The sequence below is a fragment of the Dunckerocampus dactyliophorus genome, chromosome 1, assembly GCF_027744805.1.
Source record: "Dunckerocampus dactyliophorus isolate RoL2022-P2 chromosome 1, RoL_Ddac_1.1, whole genome shotgun sequence".
NCBI lineage: Eukaryota > Metazoa > Chordata > Actinopteri > Syngnathiformes > Syngnathidae > Dunckerocampus > Dunckerocampus dactyliophorus.
Window position 1 is genome coordinate 46,029,628 of NC_072819.1, and position 21,509 is coordinate 46,051,136.

The 21,509-nt window shown below is 39.8% G+C and overlaps 1 protein-coding gene across 3 annotated transcripts in view; it reads right to left on the reverse strand.

Moving 5' to 3' along the window:
• Positions 1-21,509, reverse strand: part of xirp2a (xin actin binding repeat containing 2a) — a 77,064-nt gene that overhangs the window by 45,118 nt on the left and 10,437 nt on the right. For all 3 annotated transcript variants that reach the window (XM_054790302.1, XM_054790292.1, XM_054790310.1), the window contains one exon: positions 1,998-2,109. In XM_054790302.1, the coding sequence (XP_054646277.1) occupies positions 1,998-2,109 (112 nt within the window). The remainder of the gene's footprint in view (positions 1-1,997; positions 2,110-21,509) is intronic.

A 21,509-nucleotide genomic window follows, 5' to 3' on the forward strand; every position in this document is an offset into this window, starting at 1 on the left:
TATGAGCGTTTGTCCATTGAACTGTATTATAAATGTATTTTCTGTAAGATCCAAATCGTTTTCCACATCTTAAGTAAAAATCGCTGAATCTTCACATTTCCTGATCAAATACATGGCAGAAACCTGAAAAGAAGCTGCGCGAGCGGGACGCTTTGTTTGGATTTGGAAATAATGTTTCCCGTAGGCATGGGCGGATTTACTGTTAGGCGAACACGGGCAATTGCCTGGGGCCAACAAACGTCTGCAAAAAACGGATTATTCATTTTTTTCTCCAATTTAAAATACATACTGCTGTTTTAGTCTTAATTCACGTGCTTAAAACCACATCAAAATGCGTAATCCTTCCTAAGCGTTTCCACTGCTGCCCGTCCCTTCTCATGCAACGGACATTTCCATGTTACTGCGCATGTGCACATGGATCCCGGAAGACGGGAGCACAACAAGCGGCGTGGGCTGACCCCAGTGAAGCGAGAAGAGGAGAAGGCGCGTGGAAAACAAACACTTTTTTATCAAACTACCGGAAGGGTGCCAACCTTTTTCACAGTGCACGAGCACAGCAGCACCACTACAGTCAGCGTCAGCGGAGTAGAAGGAGAATGCGGTAGATGAAGCTGAGAGTGACACGTTTCATCACAAACAAGTGAGTGTTAAAGCGGTAAAGTATGCTAAATGTCACTTAATGTTCTTATCAATAACAGTAAAAGTGTTGAGATGATTCACTTGTTAGGTAATAATAACACCCCGGGGGGATTTTCAGGACTTCATCTCGTTCAGGAAACAGGAGAATCTTCTCATATTCACATTTGTTAGAAGATGATAAACGTTAATATATCAAATCGTTTTTGGGGGGGGGGTATATAAACATGGTTATGTAACTAGGGTCTCAGGCTTTACATTAAGGCAATACAGTAGTTACTGAGGAACTAATGAAGAACTAGTGAGAACTAACAACTAAGGCACATACATTTAGACTAGCTACAGAGGAACCAATGAAGAACTAATGACTAGTTACTCAGGAACTCAGGTAGATAAATTTAGAGGAGTTACTGAGGAACTAATAAGGAACTGATGAGTAACTAATGAGTAGTGGGTAGGGTTAGGGTTAGGTAGGTTCGTTCCTCATTAACTGCTGTAATTTTGTGTACGTTATCGTAAAGTGTTACCGTAACTAGCAACTTAAGCTGACAGATAACTGTGAACGATTTCAAAACCAGGAAAAAAAGTGGCCTAAAAAGAAAAATGACTAAACTACGACCCAGCTCGTAGGCAACAACAGAAATAGAAATCGTTCCAAAGTGAAACTGTCAGCATCAGTCAGCCTTTGTTTGGAGTTATTTTAACATTCTTAAGTATCATAAGTGTAATAATAAGACATTCACTGTTAGCATTAAGACATCATTCTACTTTGACTACAAGTGACAATGTGTGTCGAACTGCTCTGAATTCAGTAACTACAAGAAAGTAATAAATGAAGTAACTTTTAGTATCTTTTTGGAATAAACTTTTTTTTTATTACAGAATTTATGTTGACGGTAGTCCTTTCGGAATAAGTGTTTTTAAAAAATATATAAATCAATCTTTTGATTGCACAATATGGCGACATCTGTTTTTTTCTAGTTCCTCCTCACATTTAGATCAAGTTGTGGTCAATTTCCTCAAAGAAAATTGCTCCCCTGCTCGCTCTTGAGGACTGTGAAAGTTAGGTGTGCGCACCACTATCGCAGTCAGCTGAAAACAAACTGGAGGTGGTTGCTATCACAGTCAGGAGGTCCACTATCTAGAGCACAGAGTTATCTGGCGAGAGCCAAGTTTCCCTATTAAAAATGTGCCAGGCACACTTACAGTATCTGGCGAGAACAATCTAGCGTTCCCAAGCTGCTTTCTGCCACATGCTACAGCTGGGCTTGTTAGTTGGAAGGACCAGTGTGGAACACCAGGCCTCCTATCATACATCACACACACACACACACACACACACTCAGATTGAAAATACTCACAAAAAGTGTCATCCTGAAATAAGGCCATTGTCTTTTCTTTTGGTTGGTCAGGCACGGCAAGACTTCTGGATGTCACTCGCTTGGATGGTGACACATGGACGCTTGTCAGCTCCTGGCCACAGAGAAAACAAGAGAGGGAGAGCTGTCACAACACAACACCTGCGCTTTTGCAGTGTGGCAAATTAGAGGTGGCTTCAGGTTCAGGTTAGAGACACCAGCTGGCTGTGCACAGATGTTAAATGTACACGTCGTAAAATGTCATGAAAGTGAAATTAAGTTTCATTTTCTGAGCGACATAGAGAGACCCGAGGAATGCCGTTCCGACAAAAAAAAGACCGCAGATAGCAATCGGATGATTGCCGACTTCCCCGTCATTAACTCTAGAAAGATGCTGCTAGGAAAAGTCAGACACGTGTTATTTTATCCCTGTACCGTAACTTTATGTGCATAGTTTAACTAGGGTTAGTGCGGTATGATATGGTTCTATTGTTTATGATATGTTTAACCAGTAGACATGCTCGATATTGGCTTTCTTACCAAAATACAATATGCCAACATTGCTGGACCAATATCAACCAATACCAGCAAGAAACGTGACGAGATTTCTCGTTTGGAGAAAAGCTGTATCGTGAGAACAGGGAAGCCAGAAGCCAATCAGACTGTGAACTATGGCATCGTTACTATGAATGCTAATACAGAAGTGGAAGTGGGAGTGTGCAAGGCATTATTGGAAGTGCTTTAGGCACACCTGGCAATCCAACCTACATCAGCATCAGCGAGTGACGTGTGGCTGTGTTTTCTATTGGAGTTAAACAGCTGCTTGCTACTTGTTGATGTCCAAACAGAAGCTGTGGTAATTCTACATTTGATCAACTTTACTTAAAGATTTGTCAGATCAACTCACGTAGATGTTTGGGCTTGTCCGCACTCTTAGTCACCGAGCGGTTCTATTGACGCGCCTTCCATTTTGCTAAGCACCAGCTTTCAAGCACGGGTTCCGCTTCATAACGCACCTCATACATAGAAGAGATCCGTGTTGACGATAAAGCGACATGGTCAAGAAGACAGAGCTTGGACACAATCCTGGCAAAAAAAAAAACACAGTGTCCAAAGTGTGGCGCAGGGGCCATTTGCCTAAGATAAAATGTTCATCATCATCATCAACTTTATTTCAGACACATACACGGCCTATAGAACATTCCAAACAAACACATCACCAACCAGACACAGTAAAAGATGGCTATCCTTTGCTATATGGCGTAAAGTGCTAGTGTTTCCACAAACACGGTCTTTTGTTGTCACTAATAACTAATTAAAAAAAACGATTTGACTTTCCATATATGTAAAATGTTTTTTTTATTATGATTTTTTTTTTCATTACACCTAACAAAGGCCAGCTGGACAGCCCTAATGTAAATAGACAAAGACAAGTAGACAAGAGAAACGCAGTGAGCTGTATTATGATATTTTTATTATTATTTGATATTATCATACAGTGGTTTATTTGGTCTCAAAAAATGTTGACAATAATATCCTTGAGCATCAATTTGTGGGACATTAAACATTTCAAAACGTACCTGTGTTGTTTTTTAACTCGAGTTTGTTTGTCTGGTCATATTTTTTCATTGTACTTTTCTTAAAATCCATGTTAAAATCTCGGCCCGTCTCGTTCTCGTGAGTTCGGTGTCTCGTGACACCCCTAACGCCGATATCAACCAATACCAATACTGGCAGCAGGTCTTCCCTCAAACTAATGTGTAATGGAAACATTATGCGATATAGGACAAATACAGCGGAACCTTGCATCATTAATTCATTCCAGAAAGTCCGACTCTAACCGAAACAGATGTTAACCAAATCAATTTTTCCCATAAGAAATCATGTAAATCCAATTCATCTGCTCCAGACAGATAGTTTTACAGTAAATATTAGCCAAGGACAACACAAATTAACACAAAATGCAGTTTTTAAATGAAAGTTTTTATTTTTTTGAGAAAAAAAAATCCAAACCTACACGGCCCTGTGTGAAAAAGTGATTGCATTTTTTTTTTTTACTCCCTTAATAATAAAAGGTTTCATTTAAAAACTGGATTTTGTGTTCAGTTGTGGTGTCACTGACTAATATTTAAACATGTTTGATGATCTGAAACATTTAAGTGTGACAAACATGCAACGAAAAATAGGAAATCAGGAAGGGGGCAAACACTTTTTCACACCACTGTAAAGAAAACCTGAGTAGCTCACCTCGCCTTTTACTTTGTAATGTCGCTGTAATAGTGATGACACCCCTGCTCTATAAGGACACATTGTTCAGTTGAGAGTCTAACATTGCAAAAGTCAGAAAGACTCAGATTTGAATCCAAGTTATCAAAGGCAGCTCTCTGGCACACACACACACACACACACACACACACACACACACACACACACACACACTCAGTATTCCTGACAGTACTAATCACACGCAAGCACAAACAACGTAGAGGTAAATATGGATCAACATACAAGTGTCAGAACAAACAGCAAGTAATTAATTCTACTGGTAAAAAAAAAAAAAAAAAAGCTATGCTGCGTCCTTGGTGGAATGTTTTTCTTCTGCAAGCATTTTGTCTGAACTTAGAAGTCAGTCTAAACAACATGTTTTCTTCCCATTTGCAAATCCTGTGTATGCGTGTTTGTGTGTTTGCAAATGTATGGGTGTTTGTTTTATGCAAATGATGTTTTCCCTGTAGCGGTCTTTGAATTGCATCTTGCAGGGTGTCATCATAGAGCCACTACAGTCACGCAATGCACACTGTGCCCATAGCAACTTTATACAATTATTAGGTGCCAGCCAATAATAAAACGTCATCCTCAAATGTACATTTTGCAAATCTCTACAACACGTGAATTTTAATTTACGTACGCTCCCACAATAGCCCGCCCCCCCACCCCTTACACACATATACTGTACCCATTATGGCGAGTTCATAATCTCTCCCTTTCCGCCACCGTCATGCTGCCTCTTTCTGTAATGGCACTCACATCGAATGAAGCTGAACTCACTGAGCTGCACCAAGCACTGTCACATCCTCTAAACCGGCTGTGCAGCGCTCCATGTTGCACAAAATGTGTGTTTGACTTCCCTCCAGAAGGAATATTAGTGCATGAAAACCATTCAAGTAAATTAGAAATGGACGGGGCACACATGCACGACAGTAAACACTGAAGTATATGGTAAAATTGTAAAGTCAAGGAAGAAGTAGAAGTAGAAGTAGAGTGCAACTTCTGAGGTAAATCGGGTCTGTAATGTCTCCCATTGTTCACACATTCATTCACTGTACAGTAAATGTTTTTAAAGTTCTTGCTATAGAAGTGTAAATCCAAGTTGAGCACTGTTAATATTATGATGTGAAAAGTCTTAAACACTTAACGTGCGGTGAGGTTCATGTCTGGTGGTCTTACCTTTTATATATGAAGTACATGCACCGGGAAAATTCTGATAATTAAACAAGTGATCAAGTCTGATCACCTTCTGGTGAGCTTGGGTAAAAAATCCTTCATCTTAGCAGTCAAATTCATTCATTCATTCAGCAGGGCATAAAATATACAGTATATTGAATGCATTTGCCTTGCTGCTTTCCAGCTGGTACTGGTGCTGTCCAAAAATAATAAATGCTGGCTTTTCCTCTCTATGGAAGGATGGCAGTGACAAGCCCCTTCCAGCTCACGCACGCCCCCACCCCTTCAGGATAAGGAGAGTACTCCAAGCGCCTACCATATGACATTTCTTTGTATTTTATTGTCCGATTAGCAAGAATAACGATGTCACACTTACATTAAAGACCTTGCACAGGCTGTAGAAAGTCATAGTCTAAAACTAATGTTTCTGCATCATTATATTATTGGCAACACGCTGGCAAACACAAACCGGCAGGCGCCATGATCCAACTCAGTGAGTACACTCGGACGGCAGGCTGGGATTGCGAACTAAACCGAGAGGAGAGGAGCAGCAACCGCATCTTAGGTTTCTGCCTGCCCTGTATTTGATCAGGAAATGTGCAAATTCAGCTATTTTTACTTCATAAAATGTTTCAAACGATTGGAACCATATAGAAAATACATTTACAATACAGTTCAATGGACAAATATTATGCTATCAATATTCAGTTTTGTTGTTTTTACATTTTTCATCATGAGTGGGTGAGACTCTTCCTCACCTGCCTCCCCGACTGTACGTCACTGGTCTCAAGTGACAAATGACAAAGTCAAAATGCCTGACATCTGCACGCACCTCACATATTTCCTTTGCATAACATTTTTTATATTTTTACTTGCCATACAAGTAAAATGTAGAAACAACACTAAAATGTAAACCAACAAAAATTACTACTTGGAAAAGTGAGTCCACTTATTTCATGTAATATTCTCTGTATAATTACCTTATTACACCCCTCCCCCCTCACCAAAGAACTCCCAAGAAGGACAATAAAAAAAAAACACCTTTTATTTGTAGCTCCTGCATTGTGCCTGCCTTATATTTAACCGCTGTTAAGCATCAGTGCAAAATAACGTGCTGTAAAGTTTGAAATAGTAATTAACTAGGTTACCCGTTGCAGGAAAACACTAAAGGGTGTTAATGTGTGATATGCTGATGTGCCATCTTAAACTCCAAAGCTTTGTGCAATTTACAAGCACATTTATGCGCTTACTTCAGGTTCCATTGTATAAGAGGCTATCAATCCAACACCGGACTTTTCATTAATTATATGATGCATTTTATGCATTAGTAGCATCAACAGTGCAATTACTTTATCAAAAAATATGCGAGAATGCTTGAACACCTTTGAGGTCATACAACGTGGTATTCAATCAAATTTTGGGAGCGGTAGGGTGGAATACACCAAAATCATCACACAAAGACTCAGAGAGCAAACCTCATGAGACATCAACATGTATTGTGAGGCTCCTGCCCAGTGAGCATCTAAAGCATTGGCGCCAGTTGCTCATAAAATGACCAAGTCAAAATGATCTACCTCCTACTATAAAACTGGTAAGCATATATTATATACTACACTCACGCCCAATGAAAGTCAAGTATTTTGAGCTCTGCCACCTCTCGCTCTGCCTCCTGTCTGTTGGTCAGGGCTGCCCTCTCCAGACCATACATCAGGTGCTGGTCTCACCACCACCCTGTAAATCTTTCCCTTCACTTTTGGAGATACTCTTTTGTCAGAAAGGACTCCTGACACTCTTCCCCCACCACTCGATACTGCCTGCACTCGTTTCTTCACCTCTTTTCCACTCTCGCCGTTGCTCTGACATCTTCCTCATCTGTACTCCTTGCATCCTGACAGTTTCACTTGATACCCTTTCATTGACACACATGGAGGCCTGTCACAATAACATATTTTGCTGGACGATAATTGTCCTACAAATTATTGTTGATAATCGACGTTATTGACTTTTTTTTCATTATGATTTTTTTTTTTTATTATGTCTGACACTCTCCTCACCTCCACAACACCATTTACATACTCTTCCTTCAGAATCCAACCTACCCCATTTTTCTTCCCATCAACTCTCTTAGGCACAGTATCTGCATTATTCTGCGTTATTTTTCTTCTCTCCATCACGCCTGATAGCTCTCTACTCTTTCCTTTCATTGTGCCAACGTTTAGAGTCCCTACTCGCACTGCTACGCCGCTGCCTTTCCTCATCTTTCTGTCTTTCCTCACATGTCTTCCCCACCTCAGTCTTCGTTGCTGACCAACAGTAGAATAGTTTTTACTGGCACCCTGTCGGTAAACAATGCCAGTCGCGGTCATTGTTAGCCAGGCATGCAAAGCTTTGTCATAATTTGCATATTTGTTTGTAGGGTTTCCTGATGCAGCTCTCACCATTTATCCAGGCCTGGCACCGGCACTACAAAGTACATTGTTGTGTGACTTGTTCCTGGCTGGGTTAAGATTGACAGTGAAAGTAATCAGTAAAACTAAATGTTATAAATCCGCCTTCATGCTGCCAGCCTGTCACAATGGAGAATCCACTCAGGGAAGAAAAAATGGATCCTCTTAAAAGAATTCCATGCTAATGAAATCAATTCTGGCCATCTGGGACCTTTTCATGCGACATATGCCAACAGCAAGGTCATTCGGAACCATGGTAACAGTAATGTACGTATTATATTGCCTGGAGAGATGTCACAGAGTGATCCCTCATAGAATCTTCACATGGTTGCCTGTATGAAGGAGACACAAATGTCCTTCTGTCACACAAGCAGGAACTTTACTCGTATTTGTGTCTTGTGTCAGCCGCTGACATTTTCGTTCTCCACTAATAACCTTTGCTCACACCAGGTTTTTAATGACATACCCTTCTGCACTGATGGTCTCTGAAGAGTGATGTCAGCCTGTCTCTCATTAATGCAATTCATTTGTCCTCTTCCTCTCCTGCTATCTCTCCACATTGTCTGTTGAATATGGCAATTATGCATGGATTGAAAATGTTTTGATTTGGAATGAGCTCATTTAAGGATAGGGCAATTGTGTAGCTGGAGAAACACCTCTCCCGAACCTGTTTTTTTTCATTATACTTTTGAAGGTCAGCTTGCTACTTATGCAAACAAATGAAATAAAAACTGACTTCACCTGCATTGCTGTGGGCCCTCAAATTCGAGTGGCCCTAATGTCATACAATTCACAGGGCCCTATGAAATCCGTTTCATTTTACTTTTTTCCGAATTCCGTTTTTGTTTTTTTTTTACTTGTTACACTTATTTTACCAGCATAGAGTGTGTGCTTTTTGGGTTAGCGAATAAAATATCCATTAACTAAATGCAAATATCCTCACAGGTATCGCTGAAATACATCATTGGCCAATTTTGTCCATCCTTCCATCCATTTTCTATACCGCTTCTCCTCATTAGGGTCACGGGGGTATGCTGGAGCCTATCCCGGCTGACTTCGGACAGGTAAATTTTGTCCAGTAGTTGAGAAATGGATGTACTTTGGCTACATTTTCTAATGGGAAGTCAGCCTCAGCACATATTGCTACAAAATCCTCAACAAACTGTAATGCTGTGCTTGTGAATAAGGAAGATGGAGTCACAGATGTAATTCCATTTGCGTTATTGATAGGGATGAGCGAGTACACCACTATCTGTATCTACTCGGAGTGGGTATGCGGGGAAGTGGGCGTGGTCTAACCGTAAATGGGTGGGGCTTAAGTTGGTACAATATTTTAAATTTAAAATTGACACGGATTGATCAGAAGTTGCTATATTTATTGTTTATTATTCAGCTATATATGTACTGTTTATGTTTGTAAGTGATCTGTAAGACTTTTTTATTTCATTATTTTTTAATGACCTGTGTGAAGTTGATGATTCATGCAAACATCCACTGATGGCAAACAGAGAAATAATCTTTCAGCCTTGTTCACTGTAGTTTTCTCAAAAGCCCCGTGTTCAGTACTACGAGCAACCGACTATATATCACCAGCCAAATTAGAAGCAAGCAGACAAAAAAAAAAAACAATGGCAGTGACTGACGCGACGGGAGCCTCGTCAAATACACTGCGTACCTAACGAAACAAGTTTACCAAGTAACTTTTGATACGAGCTGAGCTGAGGACATTTTTTTTTAAACGTCCGGAGTGCAGGCAGTGACCCAAGCAACACAAGCCGTTTTCAACTCTGTCTTGTGTCAAATGAACCGCATACACGTCTCCCTGGCTGTAGGGAGTCTAGGGAGGGGCGTTCACTGTGTGTGACTAGCCAATCACAGAGGGCAAAGAGTGAATCCATAACTAGTTACCAAATGAGGACTTTCCTTCATCACGATTATGGATAAGGACGAGCTTTACTCGTTTCATGCTCGTACTCGGCAAAAATGCATTATCCACAACGGCTACTCATCTAAAACGAGCATCCAGCTCTTCCCTAGTTATTCATGTAACATATTTTTCATGACGCCCTTATTTTGTTTGCACAATTAGACAAGATGTGGCAAGCAGCTCTTTCAATTTGAAGGCCGCGAGTGTGTTGTGTGTGTTCAGAAGGTCTGTTGACGGTTAAGACGAGCTGGATGCAAGAATAAACGTGCCGCTCGTCTTTTTTCACTCAGACCTTGCATGACGTCAGCGGGCATTGTAAAACGCTTGCTCCCATTAAAGCAGTAAAACACAACATAGTGAAAACACTCTTCCAGCCTGAGTCGCACACTCACACAACCGCACTAGCATGCTCTGCTAAACTAAGCTAACCCAGCTACCTTTCTCAACCAAAGCTTTTCATCTTCTTACAATGAAATACCAAGAAAGGACTCTAAGTCCCCCATTGGTGACCTTTGTTTACTGTGTGGAGTTTCTCTTCATTATTGAATATCTTGGCGAATCACACTGTCACACTTCTATGATGTCACTCTATTTACATAGCTGACACAGCTCTGGTCGTTCTGCCTGCACACCCTGTGGTGGAAACCCAAATCAGATATGACTTAGTTCTGTGGAGAACTAAACTAAACTGGACCTCTTGCTGCAAACCAGATGTACTGTAAGCCAGGGGTCCCTAATGGTGAAACGCTAAAAAAATCCACTTTAAAAAAGCATCACATTTTGTGTAAATGCATATCAATTTTGAAAGTATGGACCATTATTTTATTTTAAAAAGAATAATATACAGTTAGAAATCCCCAAGTTTTTTTTTCTCTATTATGCATTTTTGTTGCACAACCTCACGTTAATTTATGCTAGCAGACTGCCTGCTACCACACACATCAAACAGCGACAAATAATCTCTCTGAAAAACAAACTCCAGGCCCATACTGGTGGATGTTGGGTCTGTATTTATTTTGTGCTTTTAATTTCATGTTGTTCCTGTCTTAGTTGTCCAAAAGGTTTGGGGACCACTGTCATAAGTGACAACAAGTGTTTATAATCACCTTGCTCCAATCATTACTATGTATCAATAAGTCTGTTTGTTATCCTTCACCTTTTTCTACCCTATGACAGTTGTTTGAAACAGCAAGCATACAAGCATTTTTTTCTCAGAAATATGTCCCGTAATTTCCAGTGTATAAGATGCACCAGTGTTTAAGCCCCAGCCACTCAAAACAGAATTGTACATATGTAAGCCGCACCGGACTATAAGCCGCACATGTCCACGTCATAAAATGGCATATTGTGGCACACTCGAGTCCCTGAGGACGAGGTAGCACTTTATTTGACAGGAGCCAATCATGAGCTACGAGAAAACTCAGAGCTGCAACGAGTCATTCAGCTGCACATGTCCACCAGAGGGAGGCAGAAGGAGCCTCCATCTTGTACTTGTATTGTATATTTCTTACATACCTTCTGAGTGTTAAGTTGCTGTGTGATGATTTTAGAATTCTTTGACACCGTGAGTCAGACTGTTATACTGAGTATTGAACTCCTGCGATTTCTGATGGGTTGACAAGCTTGTTGTGAGTTCCCTTATAGCTCGTGATTGGCTCCTGCCAAAGAAAAAGCTACCGTTTCCTCACTGACTCGCGAGCGGCACAGTATTTAAACGATTAGTAGTAGTGTTGCAGTAAAGGAGATGTCACGAGATTAGAACATGGCCACAAATTAGCCGCACCGCTGTATAGGGTTCAAAGTTTAAGAAAAAAGTAGCGGCTTATACACCGGAAATCACAGTATTACTTTAGCATGACTTAAATGAGTGGATTTTGGAAAGGTCTTTGAAATCATATAATAAAGCAGGTAGCACATTAATCTCACATCTGTGTAAAATCTAGAGGGCAACAGGACAAAAATGACCTACCAGCTCCTTCTCTGCTTGTTGACGGCCAGTGAAATGCAACTGAATCTGATGTCAATAGAATAATACTGAACTGCTAAAAATAAAACGCTTAAGAAGGAAATGGTTAATCTAATGCCTGGGAGATTCTTTTGAATGATTATGCACAGTGCGTGGGGGAGCTTGCCAAGAAATTAAGTCACTCAGAATTTAGATATTTCATTTTAAATAGTACTGCACTCTACCTATCTGTAAATGCTGTGCATGCTGCATACGTAGCATACATAGCTCACAACCACTGTGGCAGTTCTTTGGCTGAGCGCCTCTGGCTGTGAAAATTGCCTTATGGCTTTTCTGGCACAGCATACAAGCGCCTGCACATCACCCACAATGTTCCACTATAATAAACGAAACTCTGGGCAGGCCAGGAGAATCAGTTGCCTTGGATCTACTACACCCTATCACATCCACAGCTCAAAGTCATCACCCAAATGCCAAGTATAATAAGCATCATGTTGGCAAGACAGTGTTACGGCTAAATAATTATTCAAGTCTGAGACACACTGATCTTGTTTTACTGTTTTTGAAACAGTTAACCATCTAATGGACCTACTGTACATGGTTTCAATTATAAAACAAACTGACAACAAACACCGTGGAATTGTAAGTAAGTATAAGTCTTGCCATTTTGTAGCAACACATTACTTTCTATGGCATATTATTGGTTAAGAATATTGAACGACAGGTCAAATGTAGTATTCTGGTCACTGGGTGTCAGTAATGTTACATTGATGAGACATTAACTTACATTACATTACCTTAACGTTGCATGAAGTCAGCCATTGGATGTCCGACATGATAGAGTGAAAAAGAAGTTCTCCTCCCACACAGTGTGGAAGTGGTACGTTTTGGCTTCTTACTTTGTCCTTCTTCCCCACTGCATTTGAAAGTTTAGAATAAATAAATTTGAGGCTGACTAGTTTGCTCTTGTGTCCCTGCAGTGATTCCGTAGCCTGCGCATTAGAGCAATGTGGAAGAGAATTTAAACTGAACTTTGTTCACACATTTCTTAATTAAATTACTTAATTAAATAACTATTTGTTATGAAGGAGTGTGTTTCCACTGCATGCACACTACAAATATAAACATAAGTTACCATCTAGGTGTATTCTTTTAACTCATATTACATTTACAGTATTTATTGCCTGATGGTTTGTCAAATTCTGATTGAAGATGAGTAATCCTCAAAACATTTGACAAAATAAACATTGTTTAAATTGCGCGACTCACACTGATATCCCTTTTGTTATTTCCTGATTGGAGGCCTTCAGAATCAGTTGTGCTGGCCCATGGTTATGGTTTAATTTATTTCGAACATGCATGAAGGTTACATTGGAATACTTTATGTTACAATTCACAATTCCACATGTACGAAAAGGAGAAGGAAGACGCAGAGCTTATTTAATCCTACCCCCTCTTCGTTTCTCATCAATTGATAATACATTTGTTCGCTTCCCAGCTGCATCTTTGGGGCTGTTTCTTTAACCAATCAGATTTCAGATTCGCTTCACAGTAGGCTACCGGCTAGCAGGCCCACAATAAAATCAGAATTTTTCCATCCTCTAATTGGTTATTCGCCGCAAGACAAGTCCATCTGAATAGTTGAGCGATTTGCACTCCGAGGAGGAGAAATTGACTTGATGTCGGACATTCTTAAAAATCCATTTTCAAGGTGGGCTTTCCCAGAAGAGCTTGCATCCTAAGGAGAAGAAAAACAGGGAAATGCTGAAAGAAAGGAGGATGGATTGGGTCTATAAAAAATCAGCCTCTTTAATGACTCTGATTTATTTTATGTGTTATGTTTTTGTCATGTTATTAGATATATATTGAATCTGTGCTCAAGATGATGTTGTAGTGTAGAGGTTTGGAGATTGGAGTTGTTTGAAGACGATGTACTCAAAAATTCAAGAAGATAGATTCATCACCAATACGAGAAAGGCCTGTCTTGGTATAGTGCCACACCTTGTTATACAGTGTTCCCTCACTTTATCGCGGTTCACCTTTCACGGCTTCACTGTTTCACTGATTTTCTTTAGTGCTTCTTTTTTTGTATTACAGCGTATGAACGCTGTTACAGGCCGAGCCTGGCCCTTTAAGAAGAATTGCATTGTGGGAAGTTGAGTGTCTTTCTTTTCCCTCTCTCATCACCGCCCATTGTTTTCTGCGTCCTGATTGGCCGTAGACCATTGTCAATCAATCTCCTTCGTGTCGTCCTGCCATGTCTCTTGTGTCATCGCTAGGTTGCTTGCTTGCTAGCTTGTAAATGAATCTTTGGTTCATCGGCAGCAATATGTTTTAACAAGGATACAAAAACTCCACAGTACCAAACTGAGCCAGGACGAAAAGGCACGGTCACAGGAGGGAAATATGCGTGAGTGACTTAATCATTTCTTGTGTTGATCAATAAGGTTGATCATTAAAATTCAAACGAAGGTTTGAACTTTTTTGAGAGTGTTTAAACAAGAGAGAACTGTTATTGCCTGTCTGAGAAAAGTGTATAAAGTGTATGGTGGGGGTTTTACAGCCTTAAAACATATATAATCATTGTAAAAAAAATTAACTTGGCTACTCTGCGGATTTCACTTATTCCGGGCTATTTTGTGAACTTATCTCCCGCGATAAACGAGGGAACGCTGTACTGCATTTTTGTATTTTGTCACGTCGCTGGATTTCCCAACATGAATTGCGGCACCTGTTGTATTTACATGCTGATGTTACATTGAGTAGCTGTTTATTGTTTCCCTGTAAAGTAGTAGTCGTTTGTGTGTTAAACCTGCCTGTTAGGTGTTGTGCCGTTATTTTGTTCGTATTGTACCGTTTGTGCCATGACACTGTTACACTGGGTTGTCAAGCTGATTGGGAGTTCTGTTTTGATTATTGCTTGCCCAAATAAAGAGCAAGCTGAAGTGCCTCTGACTATCTCAAGGTTTCTACAATATTATTGTTTGTTGTATAATTGCCTGTGATAGCGGTGGTATAAAGAGGTGTCTTTGTAAAGGCTGAATATTCAGTAAAGCTCTCTTGCTAATATTTGTGTGTCCATGACCGGACAAGAGATGGACAACACAACATGTTTTTGTCGACGGACTAATTCCTGCGTAACATTCATTTCAAAAGTATAAAGCTAATCACTTGCCCTCCTCTCTGCAGTATCACATGCCTTCTGTTGTTATTATGCAACTGTGAGAATTCTTATTTTGAAGGTCATCCTGGCTTTTATACAATCTCTCTTCCCCTTTGGACTGTTTGGCAGCCTCTTCCTCTAACTAAAAGTGTTTTTGTTTGGTGCCATGAGCGGTCTACTTTTTTGTAAAAGCCACTGCAAGTATGAAAACAGTTTTTTTCCCCTCATGCAACTGCACAAATCTGCAAAGCTGTCCTCATAATGGATAAATACAGCTATTACGAGACATTCCTACACAAATATGTCCAACACTTGTGGGCAAACACAGGCACAGAGGAGACTAAGTAAAGAGAGAACGATGGAGACGAGGGTAAGGCTGATGGAATGGAATGAAAAATACTAAGATGATGGAATTATATAAACTTGGAGGCTAGATGAAAGACGCAAAAAGCCCAAAACACAAAAGAATGGAGCAGCACAAGTGGTATAGCAAGCTAGAGCTTGCACAAAGAAAGCCAACCGGGATGTATGAGTCACATTTCGGCAAACAAACAAATGGAGGAATCTGCCGCAACAGATGGAGGATTGTCATAACGTAACCTGCTGCATGAGCAATATGGACATGCTGGTGTAGTTACTAACTGCTTCCTTTTACTCCTCACATCAAATGTTCAGATAGATTCTTTTTTGGGTATTGTAAAAACAATGCAACACAAGTCTTCCTCCCCTCGGTGGCATTTGTGGTTGTGTCCTGCCACATCAGAATCCCCCAGAGTCCCGTTTATAAACACTTCAGTGGATTCTGCCCTATTCTGTTTCTTTTCCACATAGTTTGTACAAAAGTCTTGAGACTCTTTAAATGGCTCCCCGGTTTACTATTTATTGGTTTATTTGTTTCATGCTTAACAAGTTACATTAAGGAGCATCACATGATTACAATTACACAATCCAATATGTCCGAAAAGGAGTTCTCTATATCTATTACTGATAATTAATTATTACGATATTTTATTCCGTTAAAATGTCACCATTTTGTTATGAAATGGAAAAGCATAGAGAATGTGCAGCAGTATAGTTAGCTTATGCAGTGATGAAGTAAAGAAAAGAAGAAAAAAAGGGTTGAAAAAATAAAGCACTAACAAGTAGGGCCGTCAGTTGACTAAAATATTTAATCGTGATTAATCTCATTTTGTCCATAGTTAAATCATAATTAATCACACTTAATCACAGATAGAAATATACGTTTTTATCCATAATAAGCTGGGATGTAAATCTCTTTGTGGTAAACAATTTTGATACGCAACTACAGTAGTACCTCGCATAACGTAAACCTCCTTTTACGTAAATTCCACTGAACGTAAATAATTTATGTCAAGTTTTTGCATCGTATTATGTAAGAAATACCATATAACGTAAAGCGTCAAGTCGGTGCAAGTTCAGGAATTCGATTTGAATAGCTCGCGCGACAGAGAGAGGGAAACATTTTCCATGACTAACAGAGTACACTTGGTGACACCTTCTGACGCTTCACGCTCTCATTGGCTGATTATCGGGGCACCGCCTATTCTCTCATTTCATTGGCTGACTTATGCAGCGCGTACGTGAGTTTGTGTGAGAGACAGGCTTCTCCCTTCAACCTCCCTTCTTCATCGTAGTCACCCTTAAACTAGTTGATTGTTTTTGTTTTTCAGTTTTATTCATTTACAGTAATCTTATTTATTACCTTATTTTATATTGGAATGTTACTCTACGATGTTTATGCTAACGTTTTCTTATATTTTCCCACCATATTTGGTGGACTTTGGAGGCCAAAGTGGTGAGTTTGGGAAGATCTTGGAACGGATTAGGTTATTTACATGTATTTCACGCTTCGTATAACGTAAAAAACCTATAACGTAAACGTTCTCGGAACGGATTATTTACGTTGTAGGGGCGTCTACTGTACAATAACTGCATTAAATTTTATGTAAAGGGATATCACTTTTGGAAATATGGGCCATTATCTTCAAAAAAATCATATACATTTACAAATCCCCCAGTTTTTGCAAGTTTAATGCGAGCGGCATTTTGTCGCGCTTGGTTTAACCTTGAACGCACCTTCTAACTTTGTCCCACACCGTACAGATTATACTGTATTTTTATACAATTTATACTGTATTTTTACCCTTTTTCTTTCACCTCATATTTGGTCCCAAATGCTGATACTAAGTGTGAATGCATAAAGGTAAGATCTGCTGACCTTATTGAGTGCTAATGTGCACACTTGTGGTACACAACCTCTACACTCTTTACTGTTCTTTGGTGTTACATATCTAACGTATTGTGTGGCGATACGGGGCAATAATTACAAAAGCAATCTCCACTCACTCACTGTACCGCAAAAAAAGATAATGCCGCGTATAGAGAACATACAAACCCTTTATTTATAAAACCACAGACATTAAAATTTGCTGATTTAGTACATTTTCAAACTGCTAAAATAATGCATAAAGTTAACAATAACTTGCTACCCAAAAACGTCAAACAGTATTTCTCTATAAGAGAGGAGAAATATGATCTTAGAGGAAAATGAAACCTAAAAAACGTATATGCCAGAACAACGCTGAAAACCCACAGCATTGCAGTATGCGGAATTAAATTATGGAACGGATTGAGCAAGGAACTCAAACAATGTACCGAGATGAGCGAATTCAAAAAACAATACAAGCAGTTGATGTTTGCAAAATACAAGGCAGAAGAGTCTTGATTATTATACTTATTGTTTTTATTTGTTATTATTTATTTATTATTACACTGATTATTATATGGAAAAATATGACGTGGAATGCAGGAAGTGAACAACATGTACTGCACAAGATGTGGACTGGATGGGGGGGTAGGATTAAATAAGCTTTGCTTCTTCCTGCTCCTTTTGGGCATGTGGAACTGTGAAATGATTCATGAGATGTTTTCCATTGTAACCTTCATGCATGTTCAAATCGAATTAAACCAAACCAAACCTATAACACAAATGCTAAGATGTGAATGTTTTGTTAAGGTAGCTTAGCATATAATGACCTACATTGGATTGCTTTTAGCATCTTTTATGAACAAAATGTATCAAAGTTGCCCCACACATCCTTCAATTAGTCTGTACTGTATGCGGCCCGCAGTGCACAAAGTTTTCCTGCACTGCATGGACAAAAGTCTTGGTACAAACATATAAACGGTTCAATCAATAAACTGCTTGTTGTATTTTTTCATCTCACCAAGACCTTTGGGATTCAACGCTGCCAACTTTGTGGGAACATTTTGGGGAAATGTATTTTCAGTTTCAGCATGGCTGTGCACAGCGCACAAAGCGAGACTCATAAAAGCATGCTTGGATGCGTTTGATATGGAATCAATGCACAGAACACTGACCTCATGCCCATCAAACATCTTTGGGATGAACCAGAACAGGAGATGGCGAGCCAGCAGGCCCTATCTCAAGTCCAACATCAGTGACCTCTGACTTCTTGATGAATGGACTTAAATTCCCACAGACACACTCCAAAGTCTTCCCAAAGAGTGGGAACATTTTATAGCGACTCACGTATTCTTTATTTATGACTCCTGTAGGTGTAATCATCATCCATGAGTGTCTTTAGGGGGGAAAGAGGTGATGATTCACAGAGGCATTGACTGACAGGAGCTCTAAAAATAGTAATACTAACATTCATACCTTTTTTTGGTGTGATATTCTTAACAAGTATCCCTGGTATCATCAGCACTGTGATATTTTATGTACTTCCATTAATATTTCGACATTCCTTAGTGGTCCTACGTGCAAAACCCCACTGGACCAGCAATCCAAGGCAGATACGGTAACATAATTACTCTCCAGAAACCACCCCCCCACCGCACCCCCAGCTGACAAATGCTGGGAGCATCACAGTAATGACTCACTCGACAGCCATTTTTAACATAAGGAGATTGCAAAGCAGCGAAAAGCACAATGTGGTTCTGATCAATGAGTTGGATGTCATTCTAAAGGTTAACGTGTTAAATATATGTGGGTGTGTTTCATCCTTTTTACTCGCTCATATGGTTCTTACAATACAAACTGCTCATCAGAGGAACTATGAAAGAATTTTGAACAAAAATGTGTGTTTGCAAAATGTTTCAATTTGATTCTCTCCCAGGCTTTCCTCTGTCATGGCTTTATCTTCTTTATCTTAAATCTCTCATAGCTGTTCCCTGCCCCACCCATCCACCCCAAGAGTCCGGTCTTGCAAAAGGTTTGGCTCGATGCTTGCAGAATATAAATCATATATATTTCACTCTCTTTCATCATGTGTGGCGCTAGCTTGATGTTCAGCGGGCGTCAGTGTCTATTTATATGTTTTCCAGTGTGGCTGAGGAATGGGGCTGTGTTTTGGACCGTTCCGAAAGCTGTATACTACTCACCATTGGCTGGCACGCTGCATGCGTGCTTGATATTCTCCGACCCCTCACACAAGCTTACGTACTGTAGGTCAATGAACTGCGATTCACCTACTGGCCCTATGAACCTAGAAGTAGGCCAACTTCCATCCATCCTTTTTCTCTGCCGCTTATCCTCACTAGGGTCGCGGGTATGCTGGAGCTCAGTAGGCCAACTTATTGCTGAAAATGTATAGTATTGAAAGAAAGACTGCATCTCTCTTAGAGATCATATTAAATGACATATTATCTCATTTGAACAAGAATGGGATTGGTAGAACTGGTGAAAAATGATTGTATTTTGGAAGCCGGGCTAAGTTCAATCAGAACCAGCAATAAATCAGAGTCCAAAATGACGCATCACTGGCACGAAGAGCAAAGAGGATGGCATACATGGTCTTTGCACGGCTGTCACTCCTCAGCGTTGTCAAACCTCTTGCTCAGTGTGCATCTAAGCTGTGCTTTCTCCCAGAATTTCTCATGGTGAGCTTCAGTTTGATAAGCAGCCAATCGTTTTCATTGGAAAGCTCGACTTGGCGACAGCTTCCCTGTTTTCGCGATGCCAGAAAGAGATGAGGGTTGGCAAGGCCCCTTCCGCTGTGACAAAGACACATGTTGACAATACATGATAAGCCTTTATATGCGTTAAGCTAACTGATAATGCAACCGGATGGCAAGAAGACAATATGCATTGTATGTGCAATGCAGCTTTAGCAATGGATTAACATATACTTTGGATTCATGCTGTCGCTTTAACACTAGAATAGATTTTGGACCTTTGTGGGTACGATGACTTGTCGCTGGGTTGCAGTGACGTGCAGTCTGGGGAGGCAGTCAACATTAAAAATACAAAAACTAAAAATAATATATAATAAATATTAATATTTGTCCATTGAATTGTATTCTAAATGTATTTTCTGTATGATTCCAATCATTTTTTACATTTTCTTAAGTAAAAATGGTTGAATTTGCATATTGCCTGATCAAATATCAAGGCATTACAGGAAGATATCAAGGCATTACAAGAAGCTGACTTGTACACTGCTGTTAAGGAGGTTAAAAGCCCAATGGAAGAAAATAGAGCATTATGCAATGATATCAAGTTTCTACAGGATGATATCAAGGCACTATTGGAAGATAATGCTGTCTTGTGCACCACTCTTGAGAAAGAGAAAAGCAAAGGAAAATATCACTGAGCAAATTAGTCAGTGACAACACAACTGAACACAAAATGCAGTTCTTAAATGAAATGTTGTATTATTAAGGGAGCGCAAATATCCAAACCTACGTGGCCCTCTTTGAAAAAGTGACTGCGCCCACTGTTAATACATAACTGACATTAATTTAAATCTTTAATTATAAAGCCATTTCGGAAGCTTTGGGACTCCAGCGAACCACAGTGAGAGCCATTATCTACAAATGGCCAAAACATGGAACAATGGTGAACCTTCCCAGGAGTGGCCGGCTAACCAAAATTACCCCAAGAGCGCAGCGACAACTCATCCAAGAGGTCACAAAAGACCCCAGAACAACATCCAAAGAACTGCAGGCCTCACTTTAGTTAAGGTCAGTGTTCATGACTCCACCATAAGAAAGACGCTGGGCAAAAACGGCCTGCATGGCAGAGTTCCAAGACAAAAACCACTACTGAACAAAAAGAACATTAAAGCTCGTCTCAATTTTGCCGGAAAACATATTGATGATCCCCAAGACCTTTGGGAAAATACTCTGTGTTCTGACAAGACAAAAATGTAGCTTTTTGGAAGGTGTGTGTCCCATTACATCTGTCGGAAAAGTAACACCACATTTCAGAAGAATGATTTCCATGTGAAATAAGTGGGTGCACGAAGTATCTGAAAACATTTTGAAAACATTTTTTTTTAACCAAAGTGAATTATTCTCCTCTTAAATCATTGCCTGCGCTGTTAATAAATAATTCATGATCTGACAGTTTGACCCCTGAACACCTTTTTTTTCTACTGCCATACTTTCTATGGGAAGTGTTTCTAAATTTGAGTTTGACCTTAGAGGTTCCACTGTATAACAGTACACCCTACAGCAGTGATTCTTAACTTGTTTCACTAGGTCTAGGTTAATCTCGCGCTTTTATTCTGGAGAGAATTTG